The following is a 16,724-nucleotide window of genomic DNA, read 5'->3' as shown; positions in this document are numbered from 1 at the left end:
CACTAAACTTATTTATTAAAAACAATCAAAGATAATAGAAATAAAAATACATATAAAATCGAGTTAATATCAATATGATATTATACATGTACATGGTTTATCACTAGTAATATATCTTTGTAAGCAAAGCAAAAATCATTTATAATTATAATTATTTTCTTTATTAATATTTGCAAAAGCCAAAGGAAATAACCCGATATTTGCATAAAAAATAACTGCAATTAATAACTTCTCATCATATTGCTCATGCAAATGTGTGTTATCAACACTAATAAGTTGTCTAAAGTACTTAAAAGTACTTTCAACACAAGATCCAAATGACCAAAATACTTTTCCAAAAACTATTTTATTATTATCAAGATCCCCTTTGCACGTCCATTCAATAATTGTCATAGAATTTAATTATTTTATTATCGATAATAACCTTTGTAATTTTTCCAAAGATTTCTCGTGTGAATCAAAAAGATGCTTAATGACCTTCTGTTTTACAACCCATACTTTGTCATGTAAAATTTTATATTTATAATATAATTTAAATTTATCTTGTACGCTTGTAACTATCATTAAAAACTTATTCACCACAAAGGTTTATATAGCATTGACAACAAAAATTTACATCAAATTGATGGTGATTTTTTTTTACAAAGATTGAAATACATGTAATCAACCCTTTTAATTTTTTCATCTCAAATGAATTTGACTTTTAATGATATCCTCATAAGAATGCTACTTCTATTTAAATGCTTATATATAATGTAATTGAATAAATATTAAGTTTGATTATTAGATTTGATATTCAAGTGAATTATTATTTAATTTTATTAATCAATTTATTTTTACTGGTGAATATTTATCCAATCTAATTTAAACTCTCTTAGTATGAATATACAACAAATTATCTAATTATTAAAAATAATAAAATTAAACTCATGATTATTTTTAAATTTAGGAATAGAAGTAGAAGGTATGATTGTATTATCATCAACATTAATTATATTATTTCACTAATATTATGATAAATTTTTATATTTATTGTAATAATTTAAAAATAAAATCATTACAATTTTAAAATTGTATCCGTACAAGCTCACCAGAACTAAACTCCAGATACAAGGGTGTATACAAATTAATGAAGCCCACGTGTGATTCCTCCTGTAGTGAGCTGACCAGACATGTGCGGGACCCCCTTTCTTTCCCCTAGTGCCGTATTGCCTCCCGAATAATCTATGGACTGACCACTCCTTTCAGATCCAGGAACCGTGATACGTGCTCCGAGAGTATTGGTACACTGCCATTAAAGGGTTAAAAATGTCACTCGCAACGCAATAGTTATTTGCAACGTGTATAGGCTTAGGTGGGTTTGAACACAGAATATAAGAATCAGATTATAATTTAATCCTGCCGTCCTATCCGTACTGCCTGTCTATACGGTACTCTTAATCTCTTCGCACAGTTCCCGGCGGTGACCTTTGATTGAAGATGAAAAATACTGTCCCACGCGCTTTGCTTTTTATCACCGCCTTTCTTTAATAGGTGAAATCATACGTTAAAAACAGGCTTGGCTTTTGATTTTGAATTTATTTAATTTGAAATTAAAATTAAATGAAATTTAAAAAAAGATAAAAGAAATAAAAATATCTGGTAAATTAATTAAAAATATAATTTGATCTGATAAGACCAAGTTGAGAACTATATTACAACATATTAACTATTTTTTTAAAAGGTAATATTATTTTATTTTATAAAAAAATCAAAAATTGATTTAAGATAATTTAATAGTTCCATTAAATATATGACTCGAGTTTTAAACTGAGTTAATCATCAAGATGAATTTAAAATGATAAATGAAATTATTATGGTGGCATTTTATTATTTTATATTTAAAATATTTGATAAAATGAATATTTTTAGTGAAAAAAATCTTACAAATTCATATATTTTTTTTTTGAATAATCTTAAAATATGAATTCTTTCTCACCCAATCACTTTTATGGATTTAACTGTAGTGAATAATTATATTATGATTTCTCTCCCTTTGGTCTAATTAACAGTATTAAGCATTATTTGATATCATAGTCATTATTGGTACAGGGACCTTAATAGTGTTAATAAATAGGATTATGTGAAGTGAAAATGATAGAATTTAAATATTATATAGACTTCTACATGTCTGCACATGGATGTAAAATTATTTTTTCAATTCAATAATAAATCGAATTAGCTCTGAATTAATTATTAGTAATTAAATAATAGATTGTTTATAGTCTATATTGGTGTGCATTTTTTTTATTTTTCTATTTAAATGCCTCTACTTTTTTAGATTTGAATGTATGAATCTTTATTTTTTAATTAAGCATTAATTTAATAATTATATTAACATATATTTAAATAAAAAATATTTAAGAATTCATGCACTAAATAAAAAATAACATTAAGGATATTTGAACAGAAAAAAATAATTTTAACAGTAAATATATAATAAACTATTCAATTTATATAAGCTATATTAGCTACAAAACTATGGCCGTTCTTGGCATCTTAACATGAAATGTTAGGGGAAAAAACAGCTAATGATATTCAGTATCGTGACTGACACGCTCTAGGCAACGCGTTTTATTATACCCACCAACTAAAAGGAAAAAAAAAAAAACAATAAGCATTACCAGCTCAATAACGGTTACCACACGGCTTTTTATAATGGCTCCCTCCTAAAACGACAAGGAGAGTTCAAGCTCTCTCTCTCTCTCTCTCTCTCTCTGCACTTTCACACCTCCTCCTTCTCCTCCCTTTCTCCACTGAAACCCTAAAAAAACACTTCAAATTATGTAGTTTAAAATGGATACTTATAAAAAGATATATGTGTTAATAGCTTTGCTAGCTTCAAGCTTTTGTTTGGGATCTGCAGGTGATATAGTGCACCACGACGACATCGCTCCTAAGCGGCCTGGCTGTGAAAATAACTTCGTTCTGGTAAAGCTTCAAAGAAAAATCCCTAACTTCACTTCGAAGATTTTGTTTTCAATTTTTTTGGTTGATTTCTGTTTGGATGCTGAAAAATTGAAGAGATGAAAGGAAACTGGAGGAAACTGTTTGCTTTTCTGTGGTTGATTTTTTCGATGAATTAGTTTCATTTTTTATGCGACGTAGTAGTTACTTTGTTTAGCTTCGCTTGAATTGAATTGTTTAGTTCAATTTTCTGAAGTGTTTTGTTTTAATTTAACTCTTTTTTCTCTCTCTTGATTTCTGTTTGGCTGCTGAGAAAATCATGGAAATTGTGTAAAGTTGAGTGTTTTATTGATTTTTAAAAAACAGTAACAGTAGAGCTTCAGAGGATATACGCTTTATATGCTTCCCACCTTTTTCTGTTTGAATATCAAGAAATAATTTGGAAATAAATATTTTTAATTTATTTTGTTAATTTAATTTTATTATTAATTTTATCACAGTTTTGTTCTGCCCTGTTTCATAGTTATTTCTGTATGATACTTGTAATAATTAATGAGATATTTTGTTATCTAAAAAAATTAATTTTGACAAGCATTTTTTTTGGCTTATTTAATATTGAATTTAGGAATTAAAAATTTTGTGGGATTTTAAGGCAATGTTGTTGGACGTCATTTCTTATTGAATTTTATTTTGTAGGTCAAAGTACCAACTTGGATTAATGGCGTAGAAGATATTGAGTATGTTGGTGTCGGTGCTCGTTTTGGTCTCACTTTGGAATCGAAGGAAAAACATGCTAATTTATTTCTACTTGCCCTGGCTGACCCTCCTGATTGTTGTAGCAAACCTAAAAATAAGGTTTTTTTTTATCTATTTGTACAGCTCTTCTTGCTCAGGTTTAGTTAATTACACAAAATATTTTTCTTCTATTCATTTTCTCATAAATTGGACTCTCTCGCTGCGTGGTAGCTTTCAGGGGAGGTCATATTGGCGCACCGAGGTAACTGTAGCTTCACAACAAAGGCAAATGTTGCTGAAGATGCTGGTGCTTCAGCTATTCTCATCATAAACAATCAGACAGGTATTTGCGTGTAACATTCTGTCATCTTTGTGATTGTATCTGTTCAAAATCCTCTCAATTGACATGCATGCCAATATGCTGCTATGAATAAGATCTCCAGGAGCTTAAGACTGAAATAACTGCTCTGTCTATCTCATCATGTTCTGTTTATGTTGATGCATATAAATGTCGTTGCTTTCTTTCTCTTTCTCTCTCAACAGGGTATCTAAATCCGTGCTGGTGCTGTTGTTCTTGATATCTGTTCGTTACTACTGCCAAAAATGCATTTATTCTCTGCTGCCTTTGGCTCTATAAAACCAATATTCGTAGAAGAAACTTATTTCCTCTGAATGTCTCATCAACTCCCTTCAATATACAGGAGTTTATGTGGAACTGTACAGCTGTTATCATATTAGAAACATCAGAAGCCAAATTTTTTCCTTCAAAAATGTAAATATTTTGTGAGGAGTGTTACCAAAGTAATTGGTGAATTTACCATTACCTTGGCTTCTTATTGAACAAAAGTTGATGCTGATTATATTTGCATTTTTGGTTTCATGGTTTACTCTTGGAACTTTTTTTACTGTAGAACTGTTCAAGATGGTTTGTGAAGTCAATGAAACTGATGTAAAGATTGGCATTGCTTCTGTCATGCTCCCACAAGATGCTGGTGCAAGCTTGGAAAAATATTTGACGAGCAGCTCATCAGGTTTGCATTTCTCTATAATAATGTATTCCCTCATTCCCTTATATCAGTGGCACATTTGGATATGCCTTTTCATTTCTTTGGATGCAATTGTACGTGAAATGGTTGTATCATTATAAAACCTAAACATGAAACCTTGGCTTTCATTTGAATGGGGTTATTCATTTGTTTTCACTTCCATATGTTCCTTTCCAGTTAAAGTGCAGTTATACTCACCACGACGTCCAGTGGTGGATGTTGCAGAAGTGTTCTTATGGCTTATGGCTGTCGGTACCATTTTATGTGCCTCTTACTGGTCTGCATGGAGTGCAAGAGAAGCTGCTATAGAGCAGGATAAGCTATTGAAGGTCATTTTGGGCATCTAGACAGCTAAATTTTTGCAATTTCTGTCAAGTGTGATCCTTGGTGAATTAGATCCCTGATTTTTTTCAAGTGATATGTGGTTGACATTGTGCTTGCAGGATGGTTTGGATGAATTGATTCATATGGATGGTGTCCGTTCCAGTGGTATTGTTAACATCAACACAACATCTGCAATTCTCTTCGTTGTGATCGCTTCTTGTTTCTTAGTTATGCTTTACAAACTTATGTCATACTGGTTTATCGAGGTTCTGGTGGTTCTGTTTTGCATTGGGGGAGTGGAGGTGGGTCTTCTATATTTTGATGCTCAATTCCTTTTTATTAATCTACCTGCCATCTGTACTCTTTTTTTTTTTTATTGGAGACACGGACATGCATTTGTAAAATAATTTGAGGATTCTCGAATTTATATGGTGCCATCCTTTATTTCAGGCTTTTGCTGGCAGTTCCAATCATTCTTTTCTAGAACTATGCTACTCCTTTTAAAACCTGTATATTCATCCGAGATCTTTCCAAAGGTCTAACCAAATTTTGTCATCACTCTAGCTTGCTGTCATGATTATTTTTTACTGGTCATGTGGTCTTTTTAGTTTATGCTTGTCACTGAAATTTAGGTCTAAATTGGTTGCAACTATCTCTTTTTGTTCTATCTTTTTTTCAACTTTTCAAGCCTCTGATACACTACTATTCTACACGATACATTTGTTATGGGCATTAGTTCTTTGGAAGTTGCTTTGTCATAACACCTTTTTATCTATATTCAGTACTAGAATCCCTGTATAGTGTTTAGAGAAACACATTTGATCTAAGGTTTCCATGATTTCCAGTTAATGAGGCATCAAATTGTAGGACTATGATTTGAAAACATCATGTTCTAATAAAACCAATCCATATGTTGCTGTTATTTTGAACTTCTGGAAAGCAATTCAATTTTTCAAAAAGGGGAAGTGACACAAAAAATGTCAGTGAAAAATTATTCCTCAATGCCTGTCTTATTTCTTTTTCAAACATCAAATAATCAATGTATTGGTGAAACAAGGGCCAATTCTAAGCGCCCAAGTTCCCATACATCTTTCAAACATTTCTTGAAATTGTCGATTCATTTTACCATGAATGTTGAACCTTGAAATCTCTTCATGTTTATAGGGCTTGCAAACTTGCTTGGCTGCTTTGTTATCATGGTATGTGTATTTTTTCCCCTTTTTTGGCATTTGAACTCCCAGCATAATTGTTTGAGTTGTGAATTTTTACGTGTGATAGGGACAAGAAGCATGACTTCAAACATTTTTTTTATTTTCCTGTACTGCCTGATTATGTTGGCACTTTGTTTTTAGCTTTCCTATTACTGGTGCTTTCTCTCTTATTTATTTAATGAGGGAACTGTTATATGAAAAACTGAAACAGCATTGATCTTTCCAGGTCTTGGACTGTTTTCTTAAGAGATCATTTTATTGTACCTCAAACAATTGTCCATGTTGATTCTAAAATGATGATTATCTGCGTGACAACCCTACAGTGTTAACTTGCCACTATTTTTATTAATTCTTGATAAAATTAGCCGGAGGACCATATGCAATTATCATGCATTTTCATGAAAAGAAAGAAGAAAAAAATTGGCTACTGCCTTATGCAACATTAGATGTAAACAGAACAATGAAATTGGGATCTTTTATTTCTTTCAGTACCTACAGTATAAGAATTATGTTATCCTCTTTTGGCAACATTACTTGTGTTCTTTTGTTATTTATTCTTCCATTCTTGTCTTTTACTACATTCGTTAAATTCCATCCTTTTTCAAAGTTCGTGTAGAATGTGCAACTGACACCTAACAAATATAGTTTCAGATGGTTTCAACCTGCGGGAGAATCATTTGTTAAAGTTCCCTTCTTTGGAGCTGTCTCGTATCTAACACTGGCAGTCTTTCCTTTCTGCATAGCATTTGCTGTTGTTTGGGCAGTTTTCCGCTCTATCTCCTTTGCCTGGATAGGTCAAGATATCCTTGTAAGACAATTTTTGTTTTTTCCCTGCTCTTCTAGCTTCAGTTCTCTTCATATGTGCATAGTCTGGAAGTTTCAGACCATAGAACACAACTACGTGACTGCCTACAGTTTTATCATTACTCTCATATATGGAAAATATGATGTTTGTTTCCCCTCTCTTAAATAGCTCCAGCACTCCACCATCATCAAGCCAATAATCTCTCTACTATTATTAATCAGTTTTTAGTTGGAAAGGTGAAAGGGAAATATCAAATCTAAATCGGGCACACTCTGATTACAGTACTTGCATATTGATGGTAACTAAATATGGAAGCACATATGGAATATGTAGTTAAATATCAGATTTTACCAGTGAAAAACTAACTTGAGGTAATTAAAGATATAACACTTCCATCATTATGGAAAGATTTCCAACGGATTTAGTTTGTTTGTCATTGTCACTTCAAGTGCTTAATTTGGTTATCTTTTCTTTATCACCTTCTCCACGTCAGTGCAAATTGATTGGAAGAGGCTCTCTAATATTTCTCTTTTTTCCTACATGAACCAGGGTATTGCTCTGATCATTACAGTTCTTCAGATCGTTCGTGTGCCAAATCTCAAGGTGATCATGAGAGAATCCATTCTTTAGTTGTTTATTTTTCCATTGCACAGTTCTAGTGTTGCCCTTTTTTGTTTTCATTGTTAGCCTTTCAAGAATATCAGGTTTGAGTTTGTGGCTGTTGTAACGATATTTGTTGTCAGTTTCTTCGGAAACTTGCTTTTAATCTTTTTCACATCTGTCTTCAACTTGGAGCTATAAATTGCAAGAAGTCATGTTCCATTAAAATCTTGGTCAAATTAAAAATCCATGATACTAAGAATTAGATGGCATATAAATTATTAGCTAATGCGAAGTACATTATGCTAGAAGATCTTGTTGTACTTGATAAAAAATAGTGAGAAATGCATTTTAACTACTATGGTTACATTATTCAAGATGCTGATTTTGATGGATATTCATTTCTTTTGGTTATTTTTTTTTTATCATGTTCAGGTTGGAACAATTCTTCTAAGTTGTGCCTTTTTGTATGACATCTTCTGGGTTTTTGTTTCGAAATGGTTGTTCAAGGAGAGTGTTATGATTGTGGTAAGTTGTGGAATGGTCCTATGATGAATTTACATCTATTAATAGAAAACGCAAATCTTCATTTTTTTCCTCTTCCCACAGGTGGCTCGTGGTGATAAGAGTGGAGAGGATGGTATACCAATGCTACTGAAAATCCCACGGATGTTTGATCCTTGGGGTGGCTATAGCATAATTGGGTTTGGTGACATCATCTTACCAGGATTGCTTGTAGCTTTTTCATTAAGGTTTGAATCTTAAGCCATGTAACTAACTTGGCTAATGACAGTTTCCCTTAATTCCCTTGAAAATGCAGGTAATTCACTTCCAAAAAAAAAAAAAAAACCTATCATTATGGTCAGCTTCCTTCATGTCATGCCTTCTTGGTTTATCTATAATGGTCATGGAATTGATAATTGTTTAGAATGATATAGTCATGATTATGCAGAACACTGATTCTTTAAATGGCATTGTCCTTTCTTCTTCTTTTTTATATGGAGTTGTAAAGCCTTGAAATTATGAGTGTCAACCAAGCCAAATGAGAATTGGAATAGGCTAGGATGCTTGGACCATGAACTATTTATTTGGCCTTTTCTTGTCATCAGACTTCTGGATATTTTTACTTCGATATGTTCCACAAAGACTCGGATTTGATATGATGTTTTAACTGTTTACAAGTTCAATGTTACTGGTCATTTTGCAGGTATGACTGGCTCGCGAAGAAGAATCTTCGAGCAGGATACTTCTTGTGGGCAATGACTGCTTATGGTTTAGGTGTGCCAAAGTTTTCACACCATTGTTGTTCATAAAATTTTAGCTCATCATATGTGTTACTCAGCATGGAAAGCTGATGGTTAAAAGCAACTGATAGAAATCATCATTGGGATGCATATATGAGCCATATTGGGCACCTGTCAAAAGAATTTTAGGGAATTATAGAATTGCATTCAATTCTATTTATGAAGAGGAAATAAAGAAAGATGACATTGAATTCCATGGCTGATACACACGCACACAATAAATTTTGATCGCACCGAAGGTCAATAAAAGCTACTCATGCATTTGTTGAAGCATATAGAGGCACTTGCAAACAGTTTTCATGCTTCAGAGGTGTTTCAAGAAGTATGATGTATTTTTGCACCCTGGATAAAAAGACAAGATGTTCATCTATTTCTGCACTATCTACTATCAGAGATTAAGGCTCCTTCGAGAGATCAAGGCCAATATCCAGTTAAATATTTGCCAGTATAAATTCTATGAGGATAGGTTGTAAAGTTTGAAAACTAAAGAGTGATTTATAGGATACAAATTTATTTGAGCAGTTTATCAAAACGAATGTTGCTTGTGATTTTATGGGTATTTTATATTCTTGTAATTCATAGCCACCATCCTCACTGTCCAAGATTTGTTAATTTGCAGGTCTCCTAGTAACATACGTAGCTTTGAACATGATGGATGGGCATGGCCAGCCAGCTTTGCTTTACATTGTTCCATTCACCCTTGGTAAGTAGCCACAACGTAACCATTGGGGAAGCCCATGGGTAACTCCCTTTTAGTGGAGAGGTTTTAGTTAGAAACAAGATTCTACAACCACCCGCTCTAAGTGGAAGTCTTGAAATTACCCCTTCCTGGCAACTATGAAACAAGACTGGCCATTGCTTGCAAGCTTTCACTTGTGCTACTTGCATGAGCACACCCTGGTTTGCAAATTCATGTATTTGGCCAGCTGAAATTAAACGACCCTAAGCAATTGCCTGCTGAACTGAAGGACCCTGAGCAATCCAAATGCCACCTCCTCCATGGAGCAGGGTGCTCAAGGCCAGCTAAGCATTTACTCAAAACCATTCCTTGACTAAATCAAACATTGACCTTTGTTAATCAAGAGTGAATATTGAAGTTAATCAAGGAATAACTTGGAGTTAAATGCTTAACTGGTCTGCTTCACCGAAAAAATATAAAAAAGAAAGGAGAAGGTAGAAGGAAGGAAAAGGAAAGAAAACCAGACAAACGGCCTTGATAAGCAGTCCCTTTAGTTCGTCTTGACTGTCAACACCATCTCCTTTGTGTATTGATTCTTTAATCGTGGACGCAGGTACCTTTTTGACGTTGGGAAAGCAAAGAGGAGATCTGAAAGCATTATGGACAATGGGAGAGCCTGAAAGGCCCTGCCGACACATGCAATTTCAACCCTCTGGATCTTAGTGATACAGGTCTTAAAGGCGCGTCATAATTACCTGTACAAGTTGTAGGAGAGCTTGTAATATCTGTTGCCATTAACTGACTGAGAACTGAAGCTAGAGTAAAATTAGTTTTGACTAATTGCAAATGATCTTTTTATCTCAGCTCGGATTCATCAGAAACTTTTACTTGCAACATCACCTTATACATGGGCGCCTGAGCCTCGTGCTGGATTCGATCGTGTGATATAGTGAAAATATAGCATTGGTTCCAGAGCCTTCAGAGGTTTTGCTTTATCCAACACCTTGCTTTCTTATTGCATCCTCGTATATGTAATCTCATTGTAATCAGGCCACACTGGGAGTATCTTATTCCAGCATATAATCCTATCCCCTCTTAGTTGTACAATTTGATGAAGCGTAAACTCAATGCAGTATAAAAGATGCAAATCTTGCAATCTGAACGACAAGGAATCATTGCTTCTTACCTGGGTAGTCCTCCCATGAAGGCTCTCTATTCTACATTTATGAATCGATACGAGGGAGATTGAAATTAAATGATTCTGATCATGCCAGACAAAGTTATCTTTTATATCTTCAATTATCACATGTGGTTGCTACTCCTTTAATTTTACCCCAAAAAAAATACAAAATAATAAGGCTAAATCACTCTATGCACACCACAATTCTGAAACCTGCTTCGAAACCCATAATGAGCTGAGGAATGCCTGCCAAATCATTGAAGGGGTATGTGTGCCTCTTAATTTCATCAAGTTCAAAAAAGAAAAGGACAACCTTTTATCAGACGGGGAAGGGAACCAATACTACTTTAACAGGAATTAACAGACATCCCCCGGTCGAGAAGAAATGGCTCATAGAATGGCATTTGCATTTTTATTCCTTCCGTAAAAGTACAAAGGTTGCACCCCTACAAACAAATTGACTCATAAAAACCACAAGCAATTCTTTTCTACTTTTCCCTTGTGAGAAAAGGAGATAAAAAGACACGGGGGGGAAACTTACATCTGAATTCACATCAATGACACTACAATCCTTTTTCTTGCCATAAGCCACCTGCATTGGCATCTGGTCAAAACTGTTCCAACCACTGGCAGCCTGAGGGAGAATCCATACTGCAGAATTCATTGTTGCCCAGGATCTGGTCCTCTCCATCCATGCAAATCATTTAAGGAGTCTTCGAGGAGCATGATGGTCATGGAGGCTCTGATGGATTAGGGTTCGGGGAATAATGCTGGCATTGTTCAATAAATCAACAGCAAGTAAACATTTTAACAGGTATGCTTTATGCACAAGCTATAAGAGGTCACGTTGTTACAACCCTAACAAATGTCACTGGACAAAACAACAAAGTCAAGACAATAATTTATAGCTATGCAGACTAAAACGACAAGATTCTCAAGGAATATAGCATAAATGAAAAGGTGGAGTGGAAATTTAAATGGAATACAGTTTAGGAAAATACTATTGTTTGAAAATTTGAAATTCCAATTCCACAAATCAAATTATATGAAGAGTAAGAAACCAAATTCTAGCATTGAAGCAAGGAACTATCAATACACAGGACATTGCAGAGAAGAAAATCATTACATGCAAGAGCAATATTATAACCGCCAGGGATAAGAGGGCATACTTCCATATCTTTTCAAATTGCCATTGCCATTAATAGATAATTGTGCTGGTCTCCTCTCTTGACCCAAAGATAGAAGCTCCTGCATCCTTTCAGGCCAATCTGAATTTAGTATCCGAGCAAAATCTTCAACCTCCCTGGGAAACGATATTATGGGATACCAGAGCAGAAAATATTAATAATCATGTCCTTGTATTAGTTAAAAATACAATCATTATCAAATACAACAAAATGAGGTCAAGACCACGTTGGGAAGGAGTGCAAGGAAGGGTGTAATATTCTTTTCAATCCACGGGTATTATCAAGGGAAATGACCACAAGTTAAAGCTCAACCATTAACATGATGTCGAACGTTTAAAAGACTTAAAGGCTGCAATATGTAATTCAGAAGCTTCCAATTATCATACAAGTGGTGTTGATCGTGATAGATATTTGAATGCCCAAATAATCGCCATGATAAATTCTCATTCACTGAATATGAAATTGCACCATCTTACTTTTAAGCAATGCTATTAAAGGCATGAAGAAATACTGATGGAAATGGTCAGTCCTGGGCCATGCAGACAAGAAGGTCATCCTTTAACTTCACATCACAATTGACGTGGAAAAAGGAAAAACTAGAAAAAGGTATCCTGTTTTTAAGATTAAAAAAAATAACCATATATGTACATATAAGCTATAAAATACATCAATAATCCACCTCCATGCTCACCTATCAATTTCTTCTTTTAAAGCTGGATCTATCTCGCTATCAATATCAACATCCTCAAACTCCACTGTGGGAGAAAAAATTACATCTGCCGCATCTTGTAACTTTAATGTCTCTCTGAGGCTGGACTGTAATTCATGATCATGCTTGGCATTATGGCATAACAAACTAAAAACATTAGACTCCTGCAAAAATGTAACAAAACAGAAGCTTAACTATTGCCAAAACTCATTACATTTAAAAATAAGGGATGGCAACATGATAGGTCCAACCTTTTTATGCATTTCAGGGGCACACTTTTGCCGATCTTTTCTTTTTTGGTGTTTCTTTCTATTCTTGGAAGTTTTCATCCCTTTGGAATCTGAGAAGAAAAATTCCTGGTCTCAATAAGGCCTTCACGAGGATATTAAGTAGATAAAAAAAGAAGACTAAAAGCCACTAAATACAGACATAATTCTGTGTCAAAGATATTGTTATGATCCTCTATACAGGCCAAGAAATTTACAACAACAATTCATCATTTGAAACTTTAAATGCATTTATAAATAGCGTAATGCTATGTAGTCATTAAATTCTTTTCACTATCAGTTACATGAAACTGAATCTTCAACAAAAATATGATTCATAAGCCAATGCTGTGCAATGAAGAATCCTCAAATAACTAGAAATTATATGAATGATATAAATGAGCAATCAAGTCCAGGTCCCTTTAATTATATGATCAATAAAAAAAATTAAAGCAAAGCCACTGCCAAAAAACTCGAATGTTTGATGAGGAGCTGCATGCATTTCTATCAACATGTACCTCTAGAATCTAGATATATCTTTATTCGGCATGACCTGTCAAGCTCTCTCAATCCTCTTCATAATTTTTAATCATCACAATCAGACATCAGTTCCAAAAAAGAATAATTGGAGAAAGTAGATTTTTTCTTGCCCTGATTTTCTCAAACCTAGAAGTCTATTCGTTCAGTTCCGAATAGGAAATAAAGGAACAAACAGACATTTCCTAGTTTTTATTCTCTCTGACATGGCATTATCATGCAATAAAGTTCTAGAAATTTCTAGATTGAAGCACCCATCCTCTGCATTTTTTTTAGAGTAATGCTATACAAACAGACATTGCCTAGTTTTTATCCTCTAAGACATGGCATTATAACATTTTCTTGTGGAACTTAAATTCGCTGGCAGGTTTGGGGTTATGATATCAAACCTCAGCAAGCCATCATAAAGATAGAAAAAGTTTCAGGAATTAAGAGTGCAAAGTACAGTTGACCAGCACTCAAGCATACCTCCATCGCCTCCGTTGATGAATGATACGAGGTCATCAACTGAGCGGTCATCCACGTGCTCCTCTTCGGCCTCGACATTCTGCAACAAATGGAGGGCCCAAATCAATCACAAGAATTATGAAATTATATAATACTTAGGGACGAAGTCAGGAAAGAAAAAAATAAAACCTTTAGTTTCTCTCTCTCTTTCAGTTCTTTCCTCTTCTTCACATACAATCGATTTAAAAGTCGGATCCGTGGATCATCAGTTGTGTTCTTCAAAGGCTCTAGTTTCTCTTCCTAGATCATTAGAATCAAGTTAAAATCACAAGATGTAGGAGAAAGACATGCTGCACACAGTTCTTACAAGCACCAGACACCTCTGTTAGATCATCAGGCAAATGAAATATCTCACGTATCTCCTCAGGGGTTTTCCCTTCAATGATTCGTGCAAGTGCACGACTAGTAAGATCAACCAAGGGCTTTAGCTGAAGGCTTTCAGCAGCAGAAGTCAACTCACAAAGCCTCTTTGTGTCCATTCGAACAAACTTCTCATCAAAAGACTTGCGTTCCTATGCAAAAGAACAGCCTAAAGTAAGTAAAACTGTACCTGTGCCACTTCACCTTTCTAAGGCTTTTATGAACTAAAAGAACAGTTCCCTGAACATGCAAATGATTGTTTCAAGTTTTCCCATTTACCAAGTACTTTTGATATCAACTAGGTAGAGCAAGAAACGAATTTAAGGCCAACAAACAGCATATGAAATGCCAGAAATGTGAAGAAACCTTATTAGAGCGACCAGGTACTTGATGAAACCTGCAGTAATCAAGAATTAGGCTAAACATGGATGTACCAACTCTTTGTGGTAGAAATATAGCATAGTTCTTAGAAGATCCCATTCCCTTTTGTATTACTTCCTGACATATCAAGGGGCAAAACATGGCAACTTCTTGTTCCACTTGCTGAACTGCACCATCCGTGGTTTGTATCCAGGTATACGATCTCATCATCTGAAAATGGATAGCAACAGGATTTGAACCCTTCAGACAATCCCTCATTAACTTCACGAGCAGATGGTTTCAAAAGAAGAAGCTCAGATGAACAAGATGTATTTAAGTTGCAGGTGATCACAAATCAACAACAAATATCAAATTCTATGTTACAGAGAGTTGCGCGAAGGGAAAAAAAGAAAAAGAAAAAAGCAAACGCTTTTACCTCTCCATGTTTCTTACTTCTGTAATATCAGCTACAAATGCTTAAAAAGGTAAGATAGTAAAAGTCAAGTACTATCCTCATTCCAGGAAAATATGTTGCCGCCCCGCCAGAAAAGAACATCCAAATTTACATTTCCATAAACAATTAAGGGAAGGGTCTGCTTTCTACAACTCAGAAACTACCAAGCCAACGGAAAGACATAATTGCGCATAATAAATAAATAAATAAATAATACAAACCTCAGGTTTTACTACAGCCATATCAACTTCTGACATTTGGCAAACAATATCCGACAGAAGTATCTCCCTCGGCCGCAGCACAACAAGGCTGCATAAAATGCAACGCCGCGTTTTGAGGTTTCTGGGAATCTATACGAAGCTCCAAGCCTCCAACTTCTCCATCACATTGGAAGGACAGAAAGCTAAGAATGAATCTGTCACTTCTCTCAAAAACCTGCGTCAACATATACTAGACCCTAACTTAAAGAAAATGGGAATTTAATAATAAACTAATTGTTAATTAATTTCTTCGCGCTGAGAGAGATTTGGCGGTTGGCGGTTGGCTGCCAAATCCGAATTGATAATGGTGGGTGCGTGAGAGAGGTAGAGAAAGAGAGTGAGTAAGTTTTAGGTTGGGAGGGAGAATAATTAAGATAGTGACCGCGAAACTTTGCGATTTATCTGAGTGAAAGGTGCGCGCTTTGTCGCCGTCTAAGGCGTTCGCTCCGATAAAACGTCGCCGCACCCACGTACGCCGTTTCAGTATTGGTTTGGGTCGGCCCATACTAGTTTTCCTGTTTTTTCTTTTGTAATAAACTTTTGATAAATTATTTCTTTTTATAAGAACGAAAGATCATACAATTAATGCGGGTGGTGAGGAGAAGAATTCTACTGTGAATACGTGTAATGGGTATGGATAATTTAGTTAGAATTAAACTTTTTAAAAAATAAATTAATTAATAGAAGTTTTTGTTAGAACTCATAGTGTATATTATTTTGTTTTTTAAATAATTTTTTATATTAAAATATATATTAATAATAATTTTTATTTTTAAAAAATTATTTTTAACATTAATATATTAAAATAATTTAAAGACACTGAGAATATATTAATTTAAAATAAATAAATAAATAAAAATATTAAATATTTTTAAATACAAAAACCAATGGCCTGTCATAATATTGCCAGACTCGCATACTTAAATTTAAAATAAATTTTAATTTCTGCACGTTATTTATTTTTTATTAACAAATGGGAAATTTGGTAATTAGTTGCTTCCTATTTTCAGTCTTTTTTTTTAGTTTTTATAATTTAGTCTCAATCATTACTTTTCTATGCCCACCATTATCGTTTATTAATAAAATATTTTCTTGTAAAGTAAAATATTTTATGCTATTTAGATGTGACATATAAAATAAATTAAAAAATATCTTATAATATTTAATAATATTGAATTTTTAAAAAAAAAGATACAGTTCATGACTTTACAAATTTAACAACATGATAGAATCTAACAAGTATCATTGAGAATT

General features: G+C 33.9%; 2 protein-coding genes across 10 annotated transcripts; one reads left to right on the top strand and one right to left on the bottom strand.

Moving 5' to 3' along the window:
- Positions 1-2,675: 2,675 nt before the first annotated feature.
- LOC105124859 (signal peptide peptidase-like 4) lies at positions 2,676-10,757 on the top strand. Of its 2 annotated transcripts, XM_011025013.1 has the most exons (15): positions 2,676-2,970; positions 3,643-3,801; positions 3,913-4,024; positions 4,593-4,712; positions 4,905-5,056; positions 5,171-5,353; positions 6,216-6,250; positions 6,908-7,070; positions 7,617-7,670; positions 8,103-8,195; positions 8,277-8,419; positions 8,875-8,945; positions 9,591-9,674; positions 10,264-10,381; positions 10,515-10,757. In XM_011025013.1, the coding sequence occupies exons 1-14, from the start codon at positions 2,836-2,838 to the stop codon at positions 10,371-10,373; spliced, it is 1,614 nt and encodes a 537-aa protein (XP_011023315.1). In that variant the 5' UTR covers positions 2,676-2,835; the 3' UTR covers positions 10,374-10,381; positions 10,515-10,757. The 2 variants fall into 2 exon arrangements, with proteins under 2 accessions (XP_011023315.1, XP_011023314.1); XM_011025012.1 differs by having other exon boundaries at positions 10,264-10,754.
- Positions 10,681-15,982, bottom strand: LOC105124860 (SKP1-like protein 21). 8 transcript variants are annotated; one of them, XR_842138.1, is made up of 9 exons: positions 14,763-15,424; positions 14,357-14,548; positions 14,166-14,276; positions 13,998-14,076; positions 12,978-13,066; positions 12,709-12,890; positions 11,996-12,133; positions 11,372-11,600; positions 10,681-11,107 (listed from the first exon to the last, which is right to left on the bottom strand). XR_842138.1 is itself a non-coding variant. In XM_011025015.1 (9 exons), exons 1-9 carry the CDS (start codon positions 15,465-15,467, stop codon positions 11,531-11,533), a joined length of 1,122 nt encoding a protein of 373 aa, XP_011023317.1. In that variant the 5' UTR covers positions 15,468-15,982; the 3' UTR covers positions 11,208-11,530. The 8 variants fall into 8 exon arrangements, 6 of the variants coding, with proteins under 6 accessions (XP_011023317.1, XP_011023321.1, XP_011023318.1 ...); XR_842137.1 differs by lacking the exon at positions 10,681-11,107 and adding an exon at positions 11,114-11,276; XM_011025015.1 differs by lacking the exon at positions 10,681-11,107 and adding an exon at positions 15,432-15,982 and having other exon boundaries at positions 11,208-11,600; positions 14,763-14,987.
- Between the last annotated feature and the right edge of the window lie 742 nt (positions 15,983-16,724).

The sequence above is a fragment of the Populus euphratica genome, unplaced genomic scaffold (assembly GCF_000495115.2).
Source record: "Populus euphratica unplaced genomic scaffold, PopEup_1.0 scaffold32.1, whole genome shotgun sequence".
Lineage (NCBI taxonomy): Eukaryota > Viridiplantae > Streptophyta > Magnoliopsida > Malpighiales > Salicaceae > Populus > Populus euphratica.
The sequence above is the reverse complement of the archived record's forward strand: the minus strand, read 5'-3'. Positions and strand labels throughout refer to the sequence as shown.